The sequence below is a fragment of the Dermochelys coriacea genome, chromosome 2 (assembly GCF_009764565.3).
Source record: "Dermochelys coriacea isolate rDerCor1 chromosome 2, rDerCor1.pri.v4, whole genome shotgun sequence".
Lineage (NCBI taxonomy): Eukaryota > Metazoa > Chordata > Testudines > Dermochelyidae > Dermochelys > Dermochelys coriacea.
In genome coordinates this window covers 228673189-228697485 of record NC_050069.1, presented here as the reverse complement: position 1 = coordinate 228697485, position 24297 = coordinate 228673189, and the positions used below count along the sequence as shown (strand labels likewise).

At 38.9% G+C, this 24297-nt stretch overlaps 1 protein-coding gene across 18 annotated transcripts in view; it reads left to right on the top strand.

Annotated features, from left to right (window-relative positions):
- The window catches only part of ADAM22 (ADAM metallopeptidase domain 22), a 203045-nt gene that overhangs the window by 24675 nt on the left and 154073 nt on the right, over positions 1-24297 (top strand). For all 18 annotated transcript variants that reach the window (XM_043509370.1, XM_043509365.1, XM_043509369.1 and 15 more), the window contains exon 3: positions 3315-3391. In XM_043509370.1, coding sequence (XP_043365305.1) covers positions 3315-3391 — 77 coding nt within the window. The remainder of the gene's footprint in view (positions 1-3314; positions 3392-24297) is intronic.

The window sequence follows — 24297 nt, the reverse complement described above, 5'->3', positions numbered from 1 at the left end:
AGGCTTGATGGAGGAATCACCTCATGACATTCTATGGCCTGTGTTATGCAAGAGGTCAGACTAAATGATCATAATGGTCTTGTGTCTTTTGGCCTTAAAATCTATAAATATGTGAATTTTGTGCATAAAAAGATATCAATAAAAGAGGCATCTTGGCAGCTCCATAGTTAATTTTACATTGGATCTTACACCTAAAGCAGGATTTAAATTCCTGGGATTTATATGCACATACATTTCATTACCAAAACTGGACCGTTTTGAAGAGAAGGTCCAATCTGAGTTATCTCTCAAACTTCCACTGGATTCAGCAATACTTCTGATATTCTAAGCACTTTAAAAAAATCACTCAATTTTTAAAATTTGTATTTAGGGTCTACATTTTTGGGGAACCCTGTCACTTGTGTTAATACTCTTACACTGAACTTCCCATAATAGTGAACTTCAACAAAATACCCATGCAGCCTACTTTAAAAAATAAGCTGGCAGACCAAAAGGGTGTAATTCCCTTTACTTATCATGTTTTCCTATTCCACCAGGGAAACTGATGGCGAATGTATCTCCACTATATATTTCCAGGCATGGAAAAGATAAGGTGATGCCTGTGAGAACTTGATCCTGGTAGCTCTTTGTGGGCTGCGAGTAGCACAGGGAACTTGGGAGCAGTTCAGTGCTTCAAGAGAAGTAGACAAGGAAAGATAGGAGAGTCCTAGTGCTGTAAACTCTACCAGGTGTAATGTCTCCCTGCATTCCAAAGTCAAGGAGTAGGCAAGGCTACCGGGCCTTCATCCCTTCTTAATCCTTCAGGAATCTTTTTGTAAAATAATGTTGACTTTCCAGAGAGAGAGGTTCAGAGGCTCTGGTCCTTTCCTCTTCCTCCAGCTGAGCTTTCCTTGCTGTTCCTCATATGCTATGCAGATGGGGATGTTTCTCCAGTTCCCTGGGAATAGCTACCATTGGAGGAGATCCCATTTTTTCCCTACCAATCCCCTTCTAAGGGCATCAGCCAGCTTGAGTTTTTGTTCTTAATGCAGTCAGTGCTGCTCTGACCTTGCTGATGATATCATTAGCAACTGCAGTACTGAGGAGAGCTTCTCCCTACGAAAGAGGATGGACCTTTGGGAGCCCCTGAACAGACTAAACTAACTTTCCTCTTCTTAAAGCCAAGGAAGATTGGCTTGTTCCGCTCCACAGCTCTAACCGGGAGCATCCTCCAGATAGCCTTTCCAGGAGGATTTTCTCTGTAGTTTTTTGGGCCACCTTCCCTATTTTTTCCTTTTCAAAGCTTTTACCAGCCTGAGAGCTGGTTGCACTATTTTGTCGGTACAAACATGACAGATTGGGTTTCAAATTGTGTTCTACTGTACTTCACTATTTTCCTTCCCTCTTTATGCTGAAAGCTTACTGAACAGCTTTTTCTCAACACATGACCTTCCAGTGTGAGTAGAGCACTCACTGTGCCCAATATAGCTGCCCAGGCTTTTCTTTTCGTGGACCCCTTTGTGGAAGTGATGTGCCTCTGCACTTTGTAGAAGGGAGCGACGTGTGTTACAGGCTAACTTTCCTATTATCACAACCCCATTTATGAAATGTAAAAATCTATTGGGCCCAATTCTGGTCTGGCTACTTTGTTCTGTAAAGTAGCCCCAAAACTGGCTTATCTGCCTCTGTGAGGATTCCACTTGTAAACGTGGGGTACCTGAGTGGCACAGATATGGCATATGTCCCTAGGCCACAACAGCCCCTACTATCTCAGGCATAGGGATGTTTCTGAGGGGAAAGGGTGCAATCTCCAGATGCTGAAAGACACTTTGGTCAATGGGCAGATGACCATCAATTAGGGCAAACTTGAGGCTTCTGTAAATTACTCCCTGGACTTCCCAGTATTGAGAAGCATGAAAAAATGGCCTTTGCTTCCACACCTTTGGAGTGAGTTGTGCAGCCCATCCCAACTGACCACTTTGTAAATCCTTGATAACCTCTGCACTAGCCTGCATTGCATTTATTTACAGAAATATATTATGGGGGGGGGTTAAAGAAAAAAATAGTACTTTTTTAATCCCTCTGCCTCTAAAGCCATTAAATCCCTCTGACTTAGTTACAACAAGTCCAACTGTACAGGATTCAGGGGGAAAGAAGAATTGCAACTAATTTAAAACTCCTCCAAAGTGGTCTAAAAATATCTTTTTATTTAAACAAAAATCAGTTTTGCAGTTTAGTTTCTTGGGACTTTTAGGACTAGAAGCATGTGCTCTGTGTCCCATGGAAAACTGGGAATTTTCCTTTTCTAATGGAGAGTGGGGGAAGGCTCCCATTTCTAGCTCTGTAGGCTGTGAGACATCAGACCTTATACATGTCATTGAGTAGGACTAAATATTGGACTAGTGCAGTTTTGGTGGTAATGAAGGTAGGATACATTTGGCTAGGAGAGAAGGAATGAGACTTCTCTAGCACATTGTTTGTTTAGATTTTTTTAAATGGCAGCTCTTTGTAGCTGCTCAGGGATTTGGAATGTTGGAAGTTGTTCTGGCAGAGATGGATTAGTGGGTAGAATGTAAGTGAGGCGGCCAGAAATCACATGATAAATGTAGCTGACCGTATGGTTTAGCAATTTATCACACTGCTATCACTTCTATGTATGTGCTTAGGAGTGAAAATTCCATGGATCAAGAAGATCACGGGTTTGATCCTGCAAGGTGCTGAGTACCTTTCATCTCCATATAATTTCAGTGAGGGTTGAAGGTGTTTAGACCAGACCACAATGAAGCAGTTTAACCAAGTTAGCATGCTTCATATTAGCAGCTGTCAAGCTATTCTCCACAGATTTGTCTACAGATCCAGGTGCCATCTAGATGGTTAGTCAGGGAAGGTTGGCTTGTGGTGTTTTTACCTTTCTGTTGAGAATATGAATTCCAAAGAAAGGTATTGTGTCCTGCAGTTCCTGCGGATCAACAGTGATGTAACATGAGACAAATAACACCCAGTACAGGATGCTGCATCGAAAACTCCTACCTGCAGAGATGCTAAGTTTGACAATAGGTTGTAAAGGTAGAAATTTATTAAAGAGAATATTGCCTTTATTTATTTGGGTTTATTATCCTGCTACTTCTACATCTTGAATAAAATCAGATAATATAGTAAAAAAATTCATTATTCAACATATCTGTACACTAAACAGTATGAATTTTTTCTGGGTTAATGGCGTATTGCTGCTTAGTACTTTTATTTCATTTTTGTCTATATTATGTTCTCAAATCTATGTGGTGCATTTTTACGTAGCAGACTGCTAATACATTCCAATCTTTTTAACGTTGCAGTCCACTCATGTTGCCCGAGCCAGCTTCCAGGTAGATGCATTTGGGTCATCATTCATTCTAGATGTAATGCTAAACCAGTAAGTATTGACTGTCTTTTATTTTGTATTTGTAAAGTGCCTAGCACAATGGGATGCCTATTTTGGTGCTACTGTAATACCAATAATAAATAATATTGGTATGTATCTAGTTGATTTGAAATAGTATTTGTTTTTTCTTGCTTTGTCAAATATCTCTATATGTTTTGGCATATTTTCAAATATTGCTACTTATTAAGAAACTTATTGTAAGATGTTTTGTAAGATATAAATATTATTATTTAGTCTGCAATTCTGCAATTGATAGTGTGCAGGCAAACTGCTGTGGCCCAGTGGACAAAGAGCTACTGAAAATTGGTAGCTATTTGCTTTTTAATCCCTGCATATATTATGTTAGAGGTCCACTAATAACACTTACAGCTAGTTGTCAAAAGCCTAAGGTGAATGATGTAAATGATGTTTCTGCAGATAAGTTCCTCATCTTTTGAGAAAAGAGAAACATTATAAGACATTAGCATAGTGAATTTCAGACTAAAGAAAGTGATTGAACAATAGCAAACTTATAAATGAAACCTGATACTTAATTCTGATACAACGGATTTATTTTGGAAAATTCTCATCTGACAAAATTGAAACATTTCAGGTGAACGTATCAATATGGTAGAAATTTGACAAAAATTATTGATACATTTAAATTTGATAAGGTTGAAGCACTTCATTTAGACTTTTATGTTCTATCATAAGAGTAAGGGTTTACAGAAAGTTTATGTTGTTTAAAAGCATTATACAATGCATGAAGATCACCCTTGTACAGAACAGAAGTAGCATATATTGTATGTGTATGTGTGTGCATATGTATGTACATATAAAGGTGCACATGTACAGATAACATTACAGAGTGAAATCTTGGCTCCATTGAAACCAATGGCAAAATTCCCATTGACTTCAGTAGGCTCAGGATTTCAGGTAGTGTCAGCTTGAGGATTGTGTAATAAGAAGTAATCAAATATTAATAGTATTTGGAAAGATAAGCAGAGGACATTATTTTACTATGAACTTCTTCAATAGCTCTTTCTATTAAATTTATGTTTTTACTCTTTATGGAAATATGCTGTACATTTACATATTTAAACTATTTAAAATTAAGCTTATTTTAGGAGAGGATCAATTTTTTTCTCCTACAGGGGTCCGATTGTGCTACCTATTTTTCCTTAAAGGGCATTCAATGAGCATTGGAACTGGCCTAATGTGACTAACGCTGCCACAATACAGTCCTAAGTGATGAACTTTGATGTTTTTCAAAATCTAAAAATCTGTTCTCTCTCAAACCAGTAATATAATGTAAATGAAATTCTGTCCCCAGTTTCCCCCATGTAGTGATGAAAATGAAAGTGCTGTTTGGCCTATAATATGACATTTTATGGAAAGTTTCAAAAGGGCTTCTGGAATTGCATTTGCTCATGTACAGATCTTATCAAATAAAAGGAAGGACTAAGGATGCCAGAACAATATGGAAAATGTATTTTTAATGTATGTCCCCAGGAACAGATGTTATATTCATAATGATACATATTTTGTCTTTACTATAATTAGAGTGAGTTCTTGCTTTTATTTCCAGACTTGTATATTACATATCTATGGCAGCATCAGACCTTTATTTATGAAAAATAAAAGCTTTTCTGAGGGGTTTGGGAGAGGAATGTCAATTTTGTGTATGCAAAATTTGTGGATGGAGTTTTGGAAGCCAATTTGGAAACTTGGCCCTCTATAATAGCAAGGGCCCTCTTGGACCTTAGCGGGAGGGATAGCTCAGGGGTTTGATCATTTGCCTGCTAAACCCAGGGTTGTGAATTCAATGCTTGAGGGGGCCATTTAGGGATCTGGGGCAAAAATTGGGGATTGGTCCTGCTTTGAGCAGGGGGTTGGACTAGGTGACCTCCCGTGGTCCCTTTCAACCCTGATATTCTGTGGTCCCTTTCAACCCTGATATTCTATGATTCTATGATAACAATATATTTGAAAATCAGTTAATCACTTGCCTGTCAAGACAAGTTAGAGATTGGTTTCCTCTGCACTCATACCTAAAACAGTGCTGAAGCAGGCATGTGTTGATGGCATCATCAGCTCTTGCTGGCCCTTGTATTTTGGGGAGTGTCAAGGAGATAATTTTGCCTCTTCCAAGCCTCCGCAAATTTTTGGGATTATATTAATTTAAATTAGTAGGTGGTAGCAAGGGGCAATTTTTGAAGCCTCTTTCGGTCTCCTCTGTTCCAGAAAACATGGATCTTATCTGCCTTTGCTCAGATGCCTTGATGTTGGGAGCAGTATAAAAAAACCTGGATAGGTCTGTGTGTCACAACCATCATTTGAAAATTGTAGACAATTCTCCAGTTAAGCTGGAGGTCTTGGGGCTACTTGTTACCCAAGGGTTTAGTATGGATTCTGGTGATTTTGGGATTATATTCTATTTTTTTCTCTAGTTAATTAACTATACATTATGTGCAGTAGCCACTAGTAGAAATATGTATTCACAATTGTGATTCCATTCTATTCCTCAACAGAAATAAGAGGTCATTGGGGAAAGAAAGGAACATAAATTGATTCAATAAAATTCACTAGTTTAACAGTTTGGACTTTTTCTTGCATTCATTCCCTTCTCCCATTTTTCATGCCCTGCTTTTTCTTTCTGTACCTCTCCAGATTCATTGTATACATCTTCATATCATTTTCTCATTTCTGATTACTGTTTTTTCTGTTTTTCATTACTATCTTTCCTTTCTCCCTTGTTTGTCTGTTTCTTTATTTGAAAATCACCATTCCCTTTTCTCTGTTTTGTCTGTTTATGTTTGCCCTATTCCTTCTCATCCATGCCCTGATACCTCCCTCCTATTATCTTGTGTCTTCCCCTTGTTCTCATCTGTATTCCATTGTCTCTTCACATTCCAGCATCTTTATCTCTCCCCCTCAAACTCCTATATTTCTCTCTCTCTTCTCCTCCCCCCACGACAGCCCTGTCTCTTCCTCTCCAACCCAAATGTTTACACACTGAATATCCTCTCCCCTTCTGGCTTCTGCATGCTTCCTGGCAACCTCTCCTCTCATAAGGGTTCACCCACCTTTCCCTTTATCCTGTGCATTGCCTCCTCACCCTCCCAGAGTGGCTGCCACTGTTGAATCTGGGAGTAAGGGGAAGCAGGGCCTGTTGTCCTTTGCCTCCTCCACCCCCCACATTATTTGTCAGCAACTACAGGCCTAGCTGGCTCCTCCGCTTTGTTGCCCCACCCTTTGTAGCTGGAGACCATTTTCGTAGCTCAGAAGAAGAACTGGATTAGCTGTGAAGAAGCTGAGAAGGAGTTTGTGGAATCCTTTCACCACTAGTGAAAATCCTGGGGCCCCTCCCTACAAAAGTAGAGTTCAGTTTGGGCTCCTTCCCCTCCATCAAAAAATAGGAACTGATGGCCATGGGCTTCAAAAGCCCCAAAACCCAGCCTTGGTTGGCTCTAGTGTGGCTCATGAGTAATCGCTGGTTTTTAGAAAAAATTACTCAGTCAGCTGTCAACCATGGAGCTTTCTTTATATTTTGAAGGCAATCTCTGCAACAAAAAGGGCTAGAAACACACATTTAAAAATACAAACAAAAACAGATGGAGACTGGCATGTGAAGGGTTGCTAAAAATTGAGGGCCCTGAATATGTGTATGTGTGTGTGTGTTGACCAGTCTTTTGAGCAGGAAAGTGAAAGAGGAAATAATTTTGCAATGCTTTGTTATAACATGTTGATTTACTTCAGAATTTAAATGTGTGCATATGGTGTTTATTGTGAATCTGAAGCAGTTTTAAAATGCATTTTTGTTCATATGTAATAAATGTGCCTTCCTACATAAAATAAACTGAATGTTATGAATAGAGGGTTTGGGGCTGAAAATCATAAGTTTTATGTATGTTTATGTGCAGTCAATGTTTTTTCCACTGTATAATTTTTTTTAGTTGCAATAATATCTTTACAGTACGCTTTAATAAAATACCGTGTCTTTTTCAAGTTTGTCTTTTTAGCCTGCTAAAGCATTTATGAAGAAGCTTTCAGGCTAAACTAGCTGTGTTTTTAAAAGGTTCAATCCCTCAGGCAAGAGTTAGAAATGCAGGAGTGGCATCAGTGTTTTATGATACCGTTGCCTCCTATGCATTCATTCCATGGTCATTGTCATTATTGTTTTTTTTCAGTGTTATCAAATCAAATCTCAGAATTCACTGTTAGCGGTGGTATCACAGTGCTGCTCTAGGCTTCTCTACTTCAGAGCACATCTAAATCTGGCGATCAACCCAGAATCATGTGTGAGATGCATAACAATTAAATGAGCTTGGTTTTTTATTCCTTTTCCTTCAAGTTTGTGAAGCTTGGTTGGCATCTAGTGAAATGGGTATTTCTTAATTTATGCCGAATATTTCTGTTAAAATAGTTAATGTGACCATTTATACTTCGAAGTTGGTTTGTAATTATATCATTAAGTAAGAAATTGGATTGGAAAATCAACATATTTGAGTCTGAAGCATTTCTAGTCTTGTGAAGCAGGGTGTCATGTGCTATGTGGGGCAGCCAGCAAAACCTTGGTTTGCTCCCCCCGCCAACTTTTGGGCATCTGTCTAAGGTGTCAGATTTGGCCCAACCCAATCTGCCATGCTAAGCCTTTTAGGAAGGGGGCGGCAGCTTGTCTTGAATAGCCTCTGGCATTACCCCTGCTCTCTGCACTGCTGGTCAGGAAGCTGCAGCGGTGGCCTGGATTGGAGCTGAATGTGGAGTGACAAAGCCCTGATCCCTGCCCTAGGCCAATCATTGGTGAGATCCCCACCATAAACCCTATCCACCTGCCTGCCCTCCTCCAGGATGGGACAGGCCCACCAACCTACCGCAAGCAGTCACAGCCTCAGCAGGGAGGCATAAGTGGGAGTTACTGACACAACTTTGTCCACCCGGCCTCCTTCCAGAATTTTTCTGAAAAGACCCGTTGCTGTGAAGCACATATATCTGCCTTATAAGAACTGGGCCATAGTGTATCCATCTGTTTATGGGGAGCTAATCTGTCACAGAATGGATTAAAAGAAAGCTCATTAACTGGATGGGGAGGGGGCAGCTATAAGATTGTTCTACAGTACAGTAAATAGGATTATCTATAGCAGGATTAGTGATTGAGAGTTCAAAATGTGGAGGGATTCTCTGAGGGGAAGTACATGGAAAGCTTAGAATAGGGGAGTAGAGACACCTTGTTCAGCACATTTTCTTTATACATATAACTGCAAGGTAAGATTTTATTTACCTTTCATACTCAGAAAAAAAACAAAACAAAAAAGCCATAGGTGTTTTTTTAAAGCTGGAGAAGGACTAAATGAGGCGGATTGCACGGAGTGTGTGAGCTTCACCCCTCCAGCCCATCTTAGGCCATGTCTGCGCTACCAGCTAACTCGGCACTGCTGTGATTGATGCAGTGGTGTCGATTTAGCAGATCTGGTGAAGACATGCTAGGTTGATAGCAAAGTGGTCTCCCATCGACTGTTGTATTCCATCTCCCTGACAAGAGTAAGGTAAGTCAGCAGGAGACACCGCTGTGAGTTGACCTAAGTTATGTCGACTTCCGTTACGTAACTTACGTAACCGAAGTAGTGTAATTTAGGTCAATTTACAGCTGTAGTAAGAAAAGGCCTTTTCCAGGCCTTAGAAAAAGCACAGATGCCTGCTGACTTAAAATGCAATGGTGGAAACTCTCAACAGTGGGTGTTGTGTGAACGTACCAGTCAGCACAAGACTTGGGGTGCAGATCTCTATTTTAGCCAGCACTGTTTTCATTAGAGGCTTTAAAAACCTGTCTTAGAAGCAAACCATCATTTTATAGGCAGTCTGTATAAAGATGAAGGGTTTGTCTTTATATGGTCATGATAGCTCACATGTAGAAGGTCGCTATGTTTTGAACAAACTGAAAGTTATAGTAGTATGTGTATTATCACTATTATTTACTAGTGTGGGGATTATTTACAGTGAAGGGATATAGCCATGCCTCTTCTCTGCCATTACCTCTTCTTTGAGACATGGTGTGCTCCCAGGGGGGCACCAAGGGACCAGTCTCTGCATTCCCCTGAGCACCCGGATGGCAGTTATAATAGGTCATTGAGCAGGGTGTGCAAGAGGAGAGAGAGAGGGGAGAGAGGATCTTTGCACTCTCCCCTCACTTGTGCACTCATGTGGGGCTCTGTTGCATCCTGGCTTTGAATCTAGAATAAGATACTAAAATCAGTGGAATTGCTGTGTGTAATGGAAAGCAGAATGTTTTCTTGGGCCCTTGTATGATTAAGATGGGCCAGCAGCAGGGGGGCTGATCTGGGACTTAGAAGACTGGTTTCAGTTCCTTGATACACCAGAGACTTTCTGTGTGACCTTGGACAAGTCACTTAGCTTGTTTGTGCCTCAGTTCCCCATCTTGTAAAATGGGCATTATAGCACTTTCCTACCTCAGTGAGGTGGTATGAAAATGAATACATTAAGATTGTGAAGTACTCAGATATTACAGTAATGGGATCTATCTAAGGGTCACAATTCAGGGCAGCTGCACCTGTATATTCCCTCAGTGGTTCATCGGGGTACCCACTCTTGGCTTTCAGCTCCCCAGCTGTTGCCTCTCTTGGGTGGAGACACATGTCCATCTCTCTTCTGACTATAATATTCCCAGGCTGGACAGTTTCCTTCCTTCATTGTGTCATTCCCAGCACAGATAGGTTGCCATAGGACACCTGCCTGCTTTCTCTTCAGAGACAGGTAACAGTGTAATTGCTACAGATAAATACTATTACACAGCTCTCTCTAAGCAAGCCTATTTTATTCTTAAGGTACAAAGCACTACAGAGAAAACATTAAAAACAATAAAAGAACCTACATGCATTCTAGTAATCTTACCAGAGCTCATCCTAACTCTCACATGGGCTCTGGCAAGTGCAGTCTTTTAATATGCTACCCTAGGGGCATCCTTGTGGTTACAAGTTAATCAGAGCTTCAGCTCAGAATTGGCACCCAATATTATAGGGCCTTAGTTTGCCAAGTCCTTGAAATCCTTCTCTAAGCATTGGGGCCCTTCATGGACCAGAGGTTCTGTCTATTTGCTGGATTAGGAAATAGACCTCATGTCAGCTTAAACTCAGGCTTTTTATCCAAAACCTGAGAGAATCCAGTTTGAACTAGAATATTTGTGTCTCTGCAGGCTGATAACTGAGGAAGTTCATTACTGTCCTCCTACTAGAGAGGGTACACATAATTCCATAATAACACATACACCATTGCATGTTTAATACAATTCTCCCAGAGGGGTTAACTCTAATTCAATAAGTTTTAACTTAACTCAGTAAAGTTTATCTTAATTCCATAAGGTTTGCTCAGTATATTGCAGAATATTGTCTATCTATCACAATAAGTACTTAAGATAGATACACAGAGAACAAACACTGCTGTAAGAGATGAGGATAACTGGAACAAGAAAGATATTTTGAAACAAAGCTCAAAGTCACCTTGCAGAATGGAGAGTATAAAATAATACTGCATTAGAAATCAATAACAATAATAAAATATGGGAGGTGAAGCGCTGAACAAGTATATTGTCACCAAATGTCTTTTTCTTTTATCGCCAAACATACAAAGTCATAGCAGCATTCATTAAATAACAATTAAAAAGGCATTTGGAATTTTTAATGTTTAACTTCAGTTATTGTTAATGGCACTTAGAAGGTAAATAGCACTACAGTAACTAAAAACCCATTCAAACCACCAAACAAATTTTTGTAGTCTGTGATGAGAGAGAGAGAGAGAAATATTACACATTCCAAGTGGGAATATTTCTTATGGGAACATATTTCAACCAAGGTTTTGCAATCCTATGTCAGATCATAAGCTTCATTTAAAAACAAAACAACACAAAACAAAATGAAAGACAATTTAAAAGCCAAAAGCCAGGTTTTTTTCCCCATGAGAAGACAAGCTGCTAAAACCTTCTTGAAATTTGTATTGGCAACTAGTGATTAATATTATTATAAATGTGTCGTGTAAACCATAAATGAAAAATTTCGAAGAGTGCCCTGAATCAAAAACTTTTGCACACATGCAACTCAGATGGATATGGGCGCTGACATGTGCAAAGGTATACCAGTTCTCTACAGGTAAGTCTTTATAGTATATCCCCACTTTTGAATCTTCACCTACAGCACTTGTGAAGCAGTTAAGTGATTTCAGACTGTGTGCTATAGTCCACTCCTGGGTGCCTCACACAAGACCACATGACTGTCTGTTCTGGTGTAAATACTGGGCCAGATTCTTCTCTCCATTACACTAGTGTAAATCCAAGGAGCGTTGCTGGGCCAGATCCTCCTGTGTGGGTGAGTTATGCTCAGGGCGAGACTTGAGGAGTCACTTGGTGGGGCAAAGTTGGCTTCAAACCATCTTTGCTGCCCCCCAATCCTGGGTCTACTTGAAAGCCAGGTCAGTCCCCTAAAAGCTGCTTTAAACTATGCCGGGCTGCATGTAGCCCCAGTTGTTCTCGCAGCTGGGGCTCAATGAGTTGAAGATGCTTCAAAGTTTGCCCCTTTCTCATGCTCCCTCTCCCAAGCACTGGCGCTACAGCACCTGAGAATTCCCATGTGCAGGGGGAATCACGAGGGGTCAGATCCTGTAGCATCACAGCTATTTTGTACTGATAGTGAGAGGTTGAGGATCTGGCCTTGCTCTATCTAGTATAGTTACTGGCTACTTTTTTATAGCAAAGCCCTTTGTGCCAGTCTTACAGTGTAAAGAGTGTGTGTGTCTAATTCACACACACTTTAAGGTCCAGTTTAATGTCAAGTGATGTAAAGAGACCTTAATGTAAATGAGAATCAAGCCCTTCAGATGTAATTGGTCTAAAGTCTTTTGCTATATTTTTGTAACCATGTGCTTATGATTCCCAATCCAATCAGTTTTACTAGACACTTACAGGGTCAAAACCCTAGTTGGGTAGTTTGAGTTATGCTTTCATAATGCCATTTTGTAAAGGAATTCATCCCACCCTCATCTTTAGAGGCAAACTTACATAACACCCACTAGGTGTTCACTAGGGTTAACTATTATACACCCCAACATATATTAGCATATTTTGGAATCATGTACTTTTTTTGGATAAACTGACTTCAATTGGCTCAAGTTTTATTTTTAAAGTTTTTATCATTAAACATATCTACTGTGCAGAAATATGATTACTGGTGCCAATGCTTCTTGGTGTAAGTAAGACAAAATCTGAGATTTTATTTATGATCTCATATAGATTTTAAAGCTCAATTGTGACCATTGTGCTCCTCTAGTCTGACCTGTTGTATAACACAGGCCATAAATCCTCCCTGAATTCCTTCTGGACTAGAGCATATATTTTAGAAAAAACATCAAGTCTTGATTTTAAAAGTGCCAGTGATGGAGAATCCACCACAATCCTTGGTATGCTGTTCCAATGGTTAATTACCCTCACTGTTAAAAAAATTGTGCCTTATTTCTAGTCTGAATTTGTCTAGCTTCAACTTCCAGCCCTTGGCTCTTGGTATACACTTGTCTGCTAGATTGAAAAGCCCTCTTACCAAATTTCTATTCTCTATGTAGGTACTTATAGACTGTATTCAGTCACCCCTTAACCTTCTCTTTGTTAATGAAAGAGATTTAAGCTCCTTGTGTCTTTCTCTACAAGGCATGTTTTAATCCTTTAATTATTCTCATGGCTCTTCTATGAGCTTTCTCCAATTTATCAACATCCTTCTTGCAGTGTGGACACCAGAACTGGACACAGAATTCCAGTAGAAGTCATACCAGTGTCAAATAGAGACGTAATACAACCTCCCTGCTCATACTTAATATTCTCCTGTTTATACATCTAAGGATCTCAGTAGCCCTTTTGACTACAGCTTTGCACTGGGAGTTCATATTCAGCTTATTATCCACCATGACCTCAAAGTTCTTTTCAGAGTCACTGCTTCTCAAGATAGAATTCCCTATTCTGGCCTGAATGCTTTGTTCATAGAAGTATGATTTTACCTTTGTCCAGATCAAAATGCATATTCTTTGCTTGGTCCCACTTATCAAGCAATCCCAGATTGCTCTGTATCAAGTGACCTGTCCTCTTCATTATTTATCACGCCAATCTCTATATCATCTGTGATGATTTTATATTTTTTCCAGGCCACCGATAAAAATGTTAAATAGCATAGGACTAAGAGCTGATCTCTTTGGGATTAGTAGAAATACACCTGCTTAATGATTGTTTCCATTTACAAGTGTATTTTGTGATTTGTGAGCCAGCTTTTATCCATTTAATGTGTGCCATGTTGATCTTGTATGTATTGTTCAAGTTTCTTAATCAAAATGTCACATGGCACCAAGTCAAATGCCTTAAAGAATTCTAAGTACATTATATCAGTCCTACTATCTTAATCAACCAAGCTTGTGTCATCAAAAGAAGCTATCAAATTAGTTTAACAAGATCTAATTTCCATAAATTCATGTTGGCTGGTGTTAGTTATATTACCCTCCTTTAATTTGTACTATGTAAAGTTCCATTTTGTTTCTTCTAGGTTTTAAAAAGGTGAATTGCTCTCAATAACTGTATTAATGTAATATAGTGGCCACCACCCGAGCACCCCCTTGTGGCCAAAGGTTGTTCTGTGCATGTTGCCTCTGTTTTTCCCCCTCTTCACTGAGCACCAAAGATCTACCTCGTTCTCCCTTTCTATCGGGGGCTGCTCCAAGTGCCTGTGTTCTCCTGTGTATGGGAGATGGCAGGGCTTCTCCACATCTTAACAAGCACTCATTGCCATGCCCAGTCTCCTTTAAGCGGATTTATTTGTCCAAACATAAGCACATAATAGACAAAAGTAATTCCTCAGTTCCCCCATTTGTCTTAGGTTGTCACAGCCTCTCCTCCGAGAGGTCTCTGGTAATCCTGTTTCTTGAAGCTTCCAAGTTCCAACCAGCTTCCCATCTCATAGCCAGTTAGCTCTGCTCCCTTCTGGAACACCGGCCCCAATGCTGCCCCCCTCAGCATCTGAACCCTTGTTCCAGGGATCCACCACTAGAGTTAGCTTCACTCCTCTGTGGTTCCTCTCCCCAGCTTGCCCCAGTCATTTCTTCTCTTCCTGCCCTCTGACAGGCCTGTGTAGCCTGCCTTGTTTAATTTGCTCAATAGGGCTCACCTGCTCTGACATGGGAGCTGGGCCTGGTCTACTCACAGGGACCACCTACCCTCTGACAATGAAATTTTAGGTTTTGAATGTTGTTATAATTTAGTCTTCAATTACAAAATAAATCTGATCATCTTTCCTTTTATTAATGCCAGTACATTCATTCACATTTTAACCAGGCCCTATGTTCTTTGAAGAAATATCTTTGTCATTTAAACACAGCAGTATTTTACATTTTCAGAATCACAGCTGAAGGAATTGTGAATAAGATTCATAAGATTTGCTTCCCTGGATCCTGCCTGCAAATTTCACTGAGATATTGCTGGCTCTTATGATGACATAAATCACAAGAGTGAAGCATTGGTGTTTTTAGTTTTAGAATTTTATGATGTCTCTGTGTTTGGGGAGCATTTGAATCGTCTATTTGTTTGTTTTACATCCAAACTTCAAATGTTGCACTCATTGAAGTTAATGGAAGATCACAACACAAGCCTAAGGGGGAAAAACACAACATATTGGGGTTTATTTGTACTTTGCAAGTATTCATGTGAAATGTAATAGTGGTTGAGGGGCAAAGACTTCTGTTCGTTAATCCCAAATCAATGCTCATTTATAAAAGTCATTATTGCTGTCAGTATGATATTGTTACAATACTACATTAAAGCCTGAGCTCACTAAAGTGAATAGGAATCTTTCCATTGACCTGGATTGGAAGTGGATCAGACCCTTACTTATTCTATAAACAGTAATTCTAGGGGTGAACTCTTGGTCTCATTGAGATTGATGGGAGTTTTATCAGGATGTCATAGAATCATAAAAGATTAGAGTTTGAAGAGACCTCAGGAGGTTATCTAGTTCAACCCCTGTTCAAAGCAGGACCAACCCCAACTAAATCATCAAAGCCAGGGCTTTGTCAAGCCGAACCTTAAAAACCTCTAAGGATGGAGATTCTACCACCTCCCTAGGTAACCCATTCCAGTGCTTCACTACCATCCTAGTGAAATAGTTTTTCCTAGTATCCAACCTGGAACTCCCTCACATTGCAACTTGTGACCATTGGTCTTGTTCTGTCATCTGCCACCACTGAGAACAGTCTAGTTCCATCCTCTTTAGAACCCCCTTTCAGGTAGGTGAAGTCTGCTATCAAATCCCCCCTCACTCTTCTCTTCTGCAGACTAAATAAGACCAGTTCCCTCAGCCTCTCCTCATAAATCATGTGCCCAGCTCCCTAATAATATTCATTGTCCTTCACTAGACTCTCTCCAATTTGTCCACATCCTTTCTGTAGTGGAGGCCCCAAAGTTGGACGCGATACTCCAGGTGTGGCCTCACCAGTGCCGAAGAGAGGGGAATAATCACTTCCCTCAATCTGCTGGCAATGCTCCTACTAATGCAGCCCAATATGCCATTAGCCTTCTTGTCAACAGGGGCACACTGTTGACTCATATCCAGCTTCTCCTCCACTGTAATCCCCAGGCCCTTTTCTGCAGAACTACCACTTAGCTAGTCTGTCCCCAGCCTGTAGCGGTGCATGGGATTTTTCCATCCTAAGTGCAGGACTCTGCACTTGTCCTTGTTGAACCTCATCAGATTTATTTTGGCTCAATCCTCCAATTTGTCTAGGTCACTCTGGACTCTATGCCTACACTCCAATGTGTCTACCTCTCCCCTGAGCTTAGTGTCATCGGCAAACATGCTGAGGGTGCAATCCATCCCATCCTCCAGATCATTAATGAAGATGTTGAACAAAACCGGCCCCAGGACCGACCCCTGGGGCACTCTGCTTGATACTGGCTGCCAACTAGACATTGAGTGGTTGATCACTACTTGTTGAGCCCGATGATCTAGCCAGCTTTCTATCTACCTTATAGCCCATTCATCCAATCCATACTTGATCCCATTGATATCAATAGAAGTTTTGCCTTTGACTTCATTGGGACCATGATTTGTCCTATATTGCTGCTTGTTTGATAGTACAGGAAAGTTTAACTGGTGCCTACAGAAACATTTGAAAGTGCTTATTTGGCATATTTGTTGATCTGAAAAAGGAAGCAATTTCATTCAGTTTCATAATGTAGCCTGTATTATTTTATGTGTCTAAGTACATCTCTGTGAGACTGTTCTAAGTACCTGGATGAGAATTCCCTGAGGCTTCTGAAACACCACTTAAAGCACAATGATCCTTAACTTCCCATATAAAAAATTTAACAACGTTTATATAGGTATACAAAATCTATGTCCTCTCTTTCTCGTGATAATGTACTAAACCATAAACAAAAATATTGTTTACCGAAAAGGTCAAACCATTAAACAACAAAGTATCTTGCATACTTTACAGCTTTTAGTTGATTGCATAAATTGTAAGCAATATGTGTTGGTTTACGGTGCAGTGATTGAAACAGATGTTGGAGATGGGATTATCAGCACCAAGTGAATTACATTTCCAAGGTGCTAAATGATTTCATTGAGAAAAATAGTAAAAGGAAAATAAACATTTTACTTTGAAGACTTTCTTCACAAAAATTTTATAATCATTTTGAAGACATGTTGGTCATTTTACTACTACAGTGATTTTCATTGTTTACTGGTGACAGTGCCCAGATTTACTCTGGTTTTACTTTTTTTCTGTCACTTGGGAGATATGTATTGTTAATCCATACAGATAAATAATGTATTATGTTTATGATCTCGTTTAAAAATGGCTTTGGGCTAAGGGACTTAACAGTTGACTAACGTATGTTATTGCCGAATCCTGAAAAGTTGTGAGCATCTCTAAATGCCATTGACTACTGCAGCAACAAAAGCCCGTGGGTAGTGTGGGGATTTTTTTAAACTATTTTTTTAGATTTAACTATTATATTGAAATGTGGATTTTACAGGGAGAATTTTTTTCTGAACTTATCCCTAAAAATGGAATTATAGCCGCTTATATGAATAGTGAATTTGGGTCACAAGAGTCCTGGCTCATAACGCTCCTGACCTATAGATAATACCATAAATCCTTTGTTGTGACTTCTTGGCTATATATACTGTTCAGTGTGGAATTCTGAAAACACCATGGTAATCATAAAAGCCACCTGAGGTGATGTGAGAACACTGTGCCTTATTCACAATTCCTAACTTGTATTTTGTGTACTGTCATTTACAGAGCTTTTCTTCCATGAATCAGCAGGTCTCCTGCCAGCTGACATAATTATTCCCTTGATAGCCTATTCTGCTGAGGCTCTGTTACCCAACCACCCTCTGTTTTCTACCTCCTCCCTGCTCTAGCATCATTACTTTTTCTCCTGCTCCCCAGTCTTCCCTGAAGCCCCTATTTTCCTTAAATCTTTTCTGCTCCATTACCTCAGGAGCTTCCCTTTTAAAGCTTGCTGTCTCTTTTGCCCCATCTCTGAAATTGTTCTTCCAGGGTACTTGCTGCTTACCCCAAACCATAGCAATTTTCTCAAAAGTTGCACCCTGGCTTTTAATTTTGGTTGCCCAATTTAAGAAACCTGAGGCATGTTTTTTTCCGGGGTGCCAACCCCTTTTTGTTTCCATTAGAGATTTTTGCACCCATATAAAGTCCCATTTGAAACTGAAGTAAGTCATACCAGTGCACTACATATATCCTGGGCAGTTTAACTGGGGTAATGGCAAAAATCCCTAGTGTAGACAAGCCCTGAGAGTTGTGGGTGTGCTCATCACCTCTGAAAATCATGTTTCAGAAGTAGGAAACCCAAAATCGGAGGCAGCCACTGTTATTTTTAATTTAATAAAAAATGTAATTTTCATTTACAAATGTAATCAGAAATGATGAAAACCTTCTACAGCTTTTTACATAAAAGTTAAAGGTTGCTGTGACAAAATGCCGTTGAATCCAGTGAATATTCAAACCCTCTCATGTAGTAAACGTTTTTCTTTAACTGATTGCACGTGGCCATACATTAAAATAGCAAAAGCATTCACTTTAGTCATGGTGGCTTTCACCATTTAATTTTTCATTTAAAATAGCTTAATCTAGAGCATCTAAATCTCAAATAAGCTTTAATAATATGAAATAAGTGTTAATAGCATTGTGGATAAGTGTTTTGAAAAACCATAGCCAATTGGCATTTACTGGACATTATGGGCCAGGTTTTTAAAAAATGGCCTCTAGATCTATTTAGATGTACAAAAATGATACATACATCACTTTGTGTGTGCAAAATCTGCATTTGGGAACACAAATAGACATTCATAGATGCAAAATAGGTTGATATATAATTAGTTTTGCAAATATGTGCAAATGAGTCAACAGAATAGTGGAAAAAGGAGAACGAGTTAACACATTTTATTTAGACTTTTAAAGTCTTTGACAAACTAAGTAGTACTAAGAGGTGAAGCAAGGTCATGGATTAGAAACTGGCTCAGAGATAGAAAACAAAAAGTAGGAATGAGTGGTCAGTTTTTAACATGGCAAAAGGTTAACAGCTGGGAGCTCCAAGTCTTGGACTAATATTGGTAGTATTTAACACAATTGTTAATGATGTGGAATAAAGGGAAAACAGGGAGATGGCAAAATCTGCAGATGGCAGAAAATTATTTAGGTTAGTCAAGATTAATGAAAACTGAGGAATTTCAAGGGGACCTAACAAAGGTAGCTGAATGGACAGCACACTGGCAAATGAAATTTGGTGTTGAGAAAAGTAAGGTAGTGCCTATAGAAAGGAATAATTTAAATTACGTATACACATGATTGAGTTCTAAAATAAATGCCACCACTCAGGAAAAAGACCTACATGTCATTATGGATAGTCAGGCAAAACCTCTGCTCTCGCGATGGAGCAGTAGCCAAAATAGCCAACAAAATGCCCAAGGAATAGGATAGAATATAAAAATGAATATAAGATCATGATCTTTTATAAATCAAAGGTCCTTTGGAATGCGGTGTAGATTTCCAGTCATTCCACTGCAGAAGAGATAGAAAAGGTGACAAACATGATTCGGGGGGGGGGGGGTACTGAGTGCCCTCAATTCCCATTTAATCAGTTAACTTCAATGGGAGGGGAATCCTCTGCACTTTATAGCATCAGGCCTCAATTTTGCACTAAAATAATGTTGTTAGATGAGCAATGGGACTGATGTTGGTTTGAATGGAATCTTGTCAACCCTTTCTGTTGGAGGGAGAATCACTGAAAAGCAGGGTCTCTAGTGGGGAGAGGAGGTTTGGGGGAATGAAAATAGTGGACATTAACAGGACTCCAAGAGGGAACTGGTGACTAAAATTATCTTGGTTAAAGATGAACAAGTGTGCGTGTGCATGTGTGTCTGTGAAAGAATCGTATTTAATTTTCTTTTTTTAAACTTTGGGAATTTATATATGAAGATAATTTCTGATGTAAAAAGAAAAGGAGTAATTGTGGCACCTTAGAGACTAACAAATTTATTTGAGCATAAGCTTTCATGAGCTACAGCTCACTTCATCGGATGCATTCAATGGAAAATACAGTGGGGAGATTTATGTACACAGAGAACATGAAACAATGGGTGTTATCATACTATTTGTGTGGCAAAATAAGTAATTAAAATCTCTTTTACTAAGGACATGAGCAAGAATAATATGAAATGCATTTTTATTCTGCAAGACTGAGAATTAACATACAGTATTAAAATCTTACTTTGATAGCATATAATACATTGCAGATGGCATATAGCAATGCTGGACTGTGTTGCACACAAATTCGATTGTCTTATCAAAACAATAGATTCTATTGCTTTCATCACAATTTCTATGACAAAGATAAAGGGCTATTCATGAATTATACAGAGATTTGGTTCTGTGGTCAAATTTGTAATCTTTAAGTTTCTTTTTTTATTTTGCCATTGATGTTCAGTACAATTTAAATTTTGTAGTAAAATGTACTTCTGACTTTAAAAAACAAAACTTTGAGCATAAAGGGTTTTGCACATATCACACTAACTGAGTCACTTTCTACCTGTATTAGCAACAGAAGTATCTTCAGTATGACATCATTCTGCCCAGTGTTTACTGGAAGACCACTTCTACCACTCTCATGCACAGAACAAGACCAAATCCCAGGAGATGGTGCACATACCAGTAGACTCCCAACCAGCAGTGAGAGCACTGGGCTGAAGGTGGCCACTTCATTTGTGGTCTATGTCTACCCATTCCCCTTGCTTGGTTTCTTCAGAGCCCAAACGGGAATGTACACTGCTATTTTTAGCCTTGAGGCAGTTGACCTGGGCTCTGAGACCTGCTGCTGTGGGGTTTTTTTTGTTTGTCTGGTTTTTTGCAGTGTAGACATACCCTCACATTTCACAGAAAGGGTGTTGCCCAGGGATCTGAGAGTGTTGCTCACATGTTAGTATTTGTTTGTGCCCTCTGGCTGATATGCAAAATATTCCCATGTAGATTATTCCTTCTCTTCATAGGAAGTGTTCCATAAGGGTAAATATTAGAATTTAGGCACTTAAGATATATATGCACTTGTTTGGGAGATGGTTGCACTATTACTATCTGACTGTTATATATCCCATGTAAACCTTGGCCTCCTGCAAAAATTTAACAATAAAGCTTTCATTTTTATATAATTCTGATTTGAGCAACTCAGGATACACTGTATATGTTTCTCTAAATGATTTCAAATATCTCTTTGTTTTCTATTTTGTTTTACTTGCTTATTTTCTGTGGTCTTATTAAATGATGGTAAATGAACCAAAGAATCAAGCACTGAAAACAAAAGTGGTATATTTACAATGCATTTCAAATAAGGCATGAAGTCACAAGGCTGACTTCTTTAGTGAAATACAAAACAATTTGCATCACATAAACACATCAAAATCTTACTTATTCAATGAAATATGCAATCATATTAATCCTTAATAGCAAAATGTTTTAGATACATTATTGAAGTGAACTATATTTTTAATGTCCAATTCTCCTACTCCAGCACACAAGTAAGTTCTTGTGGGGAGAAAAGCCTCATATCAACTGAATAAAATACTGTCTCATGCTAAATAGTTTTTTATTGTTTAGAAAAATAAATGTCAAAAAGTTAGAAGGTATTTATCTTGTGCCCTCATTCTGTTCCATTTACTTTATTTCTTCCATCTGAAAGAAAGCAGAGTATGGCAATTCTGTGTGATGCAGAGTGTGATGAGAATTCATTTTGAACTTTTATTAAAGATGAACTACAAAAGGATTTGCTTTGTTTTAAAATTGGACTTTGTACACCTGTTTATGATGTACAAAGAGGGTCTGAGAAGTTGGTTTTCCCTCTCCCCCTTCTCCTCCAAAAAGTTTTTCTTTTTTTCCCCCCTGCTTGTTTTTCTTTATCTTAGAAACCTCAGCAATGTCAAGTCTGGTCTTTCCTGAATTTGTCCTAGGATCTGTTGGGGGAGTACATGAGTGAGTAAGTGTGTGTGTGTGTGTGTGTGTGTGTGTCTCAGAGCATGTATATTGTGGACACTCTTTATACATTTTAAAAAAGGGCACAAAGTCCAATTTAACTCAGCCATACTGTTCTCATCTCTGCTGTAATGACATTGTAACCTTCTGTGCTGATACAAGATATTCTTCTAAATAATACCTTTATGCTTTTCGAGTTGCTTTTACAATCCATCAGTCCATCCCTCAATGTAAAACTCCTACTGAAGTGGATAAGAAAATATTTAAGGTTACCATAAAAATCCAAAATAGGGATTTACTTCAGCACAAACCAGAGACAGAGTTTGAAATGCAAGGAGCACAACAGATTTTAAGCCTTTAGTTAGGGGCCACTGAATGTTCTGTGTTGCAGGATCTAAAATCCTGGTTACTGAAGTCAAGGGTTCACGTAAATATATGTATTTAGATCATTTAAAAGTTTCTACAAAATTCACATTTGGTCCTTTCTATGAAGAATGTGTATTTCTGGTCATTAGTACCCTGGTGAGGATACCCAGAAAAAAAAAAGAAAAAAAAATGTTCATCCTTAGGGTTGTCAGTTGAAGCAAAACTGTGTGTACAAATTCATAGACTCATTTCAGAGTCTCATTAAAAATGTAGCTGATTATATACATTGCACTACCCACTCAAACTACTTTTTTCAAAGATAGCCTCTGTTGTGGCAATAAAATTCTTATTGTCACTGTGCTAGCTAATATTATTCTAATGTCTCTTACTTTTAAGTGTGTCTGTCAGGAAAGACTATTTGATCCTGCTAGTAGTCAATGAAACAGTGCCAGGATAGAAGACAGGGAACCACAAGCTTGGTTTTAGATGTGTTGAACTGCACTTGCTTATGTTTGGAGCCAAGAAATTCCAGACTATGGCAATTTCTAACCATCAGTGAGGAAAATTTTTATTTTTATTCTGTCCTTTAGAGTCTTCTGTGCTACACGTGGAGTGAAATCCTGGTCCCATTGAATGACAACACTCCCATTAACTTCAAGGGGGCCAGCACTGCACCTAAAACCTTTCGAGTACCAGTGCAACTCTATCTACGTAAAAAGTGCCACTTTTGTCCTTGAGGAAATATCACTAAATTTTGGCCTATTTATCTTGGCTGTTTATATAGTTTCCGTTAATGCAGAATCTGAGCACTTCACAGTCTTTAATGCATTTATCTTCATTTTGCAGATGGGGACCTGAAGCTAAGTGACTAGCCCAAGATCACACAGGAAGTCTGTGGCAGAGCAGTCCTAGGCTAGTGCCCCAACCACTGGAATATCTTCTCTAGGCTTCACATCAACCAATTAATAATAAACAGAAATAACAAAATAAGCAACTTGTAGAGAATTATCTGATATACAATCTAGCAAAATCTAGCAAAAGAGATTAATATAAGGAGCTCTCACTGTTATTGAGAAAAGGTGGCTGGAGATCTTTATTCATCTTTTACTGCTTTTGCTGTGGCACAAAGTGAAGGGTTTTTTTCTTTTTTGTTTTCTTTTTTTTTCTGATTTGAAAGAATTATTTGATAACCCTTACATTACAACACATTTCCTGAGGGAGCTGACTGATCTTTTGCCTGTACATATCCATAATCATTCTTTGATCTCCAGTTCTTTTCTCATATAAGTTAATGTACTCTTCTTCAGTGGATTGCCAGAAAGTCACTGTTAATGGATTTCTGGCATGCTTATGATTTTACATTTGGAATAGATGCAGTAATGTTCAAATGCTATGCAGATATATGGTGGGTTTTGCGACTGCAGATTGGCACTTTTAATCCTGGGCTGCTGGATTTCTTGGATATGAAAATGATCAAGAATGATCAAGTAGTTAATTATCAAGTAGTTACATGGATTCATCTAGCCTTACACCTGACTGTGAAGAGCATATGAGTTCACGTTCTTTTAGGACTTGCTGTATCTAAGAGTAATAGAGATGAAGTATTTGGTACCCAAATTCCCAAGTATACTGGCTGCTGATACTTCTAACCTTCCCATGAAAGTCGGCTGGTTAGTGAGGATTTAAACTTTTTTCATCAATGCCCTCCCAGTCTCTGATACTGGGTGTTGGATTTCACATAATAGGATTCTTTGTCAGTAATAATATTTAGTCTCTTTATCACTAGAACTGCCAAGTTTTCATACCCAATTGCTGCACCAATATGAGAAATGAAACATAATCCGTTGGTTTGCTCTAGTTCTTCAAGAGAGGAAGGATGGACATCTCTTGGAGAATCTGCTACTTAAAAATTAGTAAGCATTAGGTCAGGATGGTCTCTGAGAGCGATATTGCATAAAAAACAACTGTCT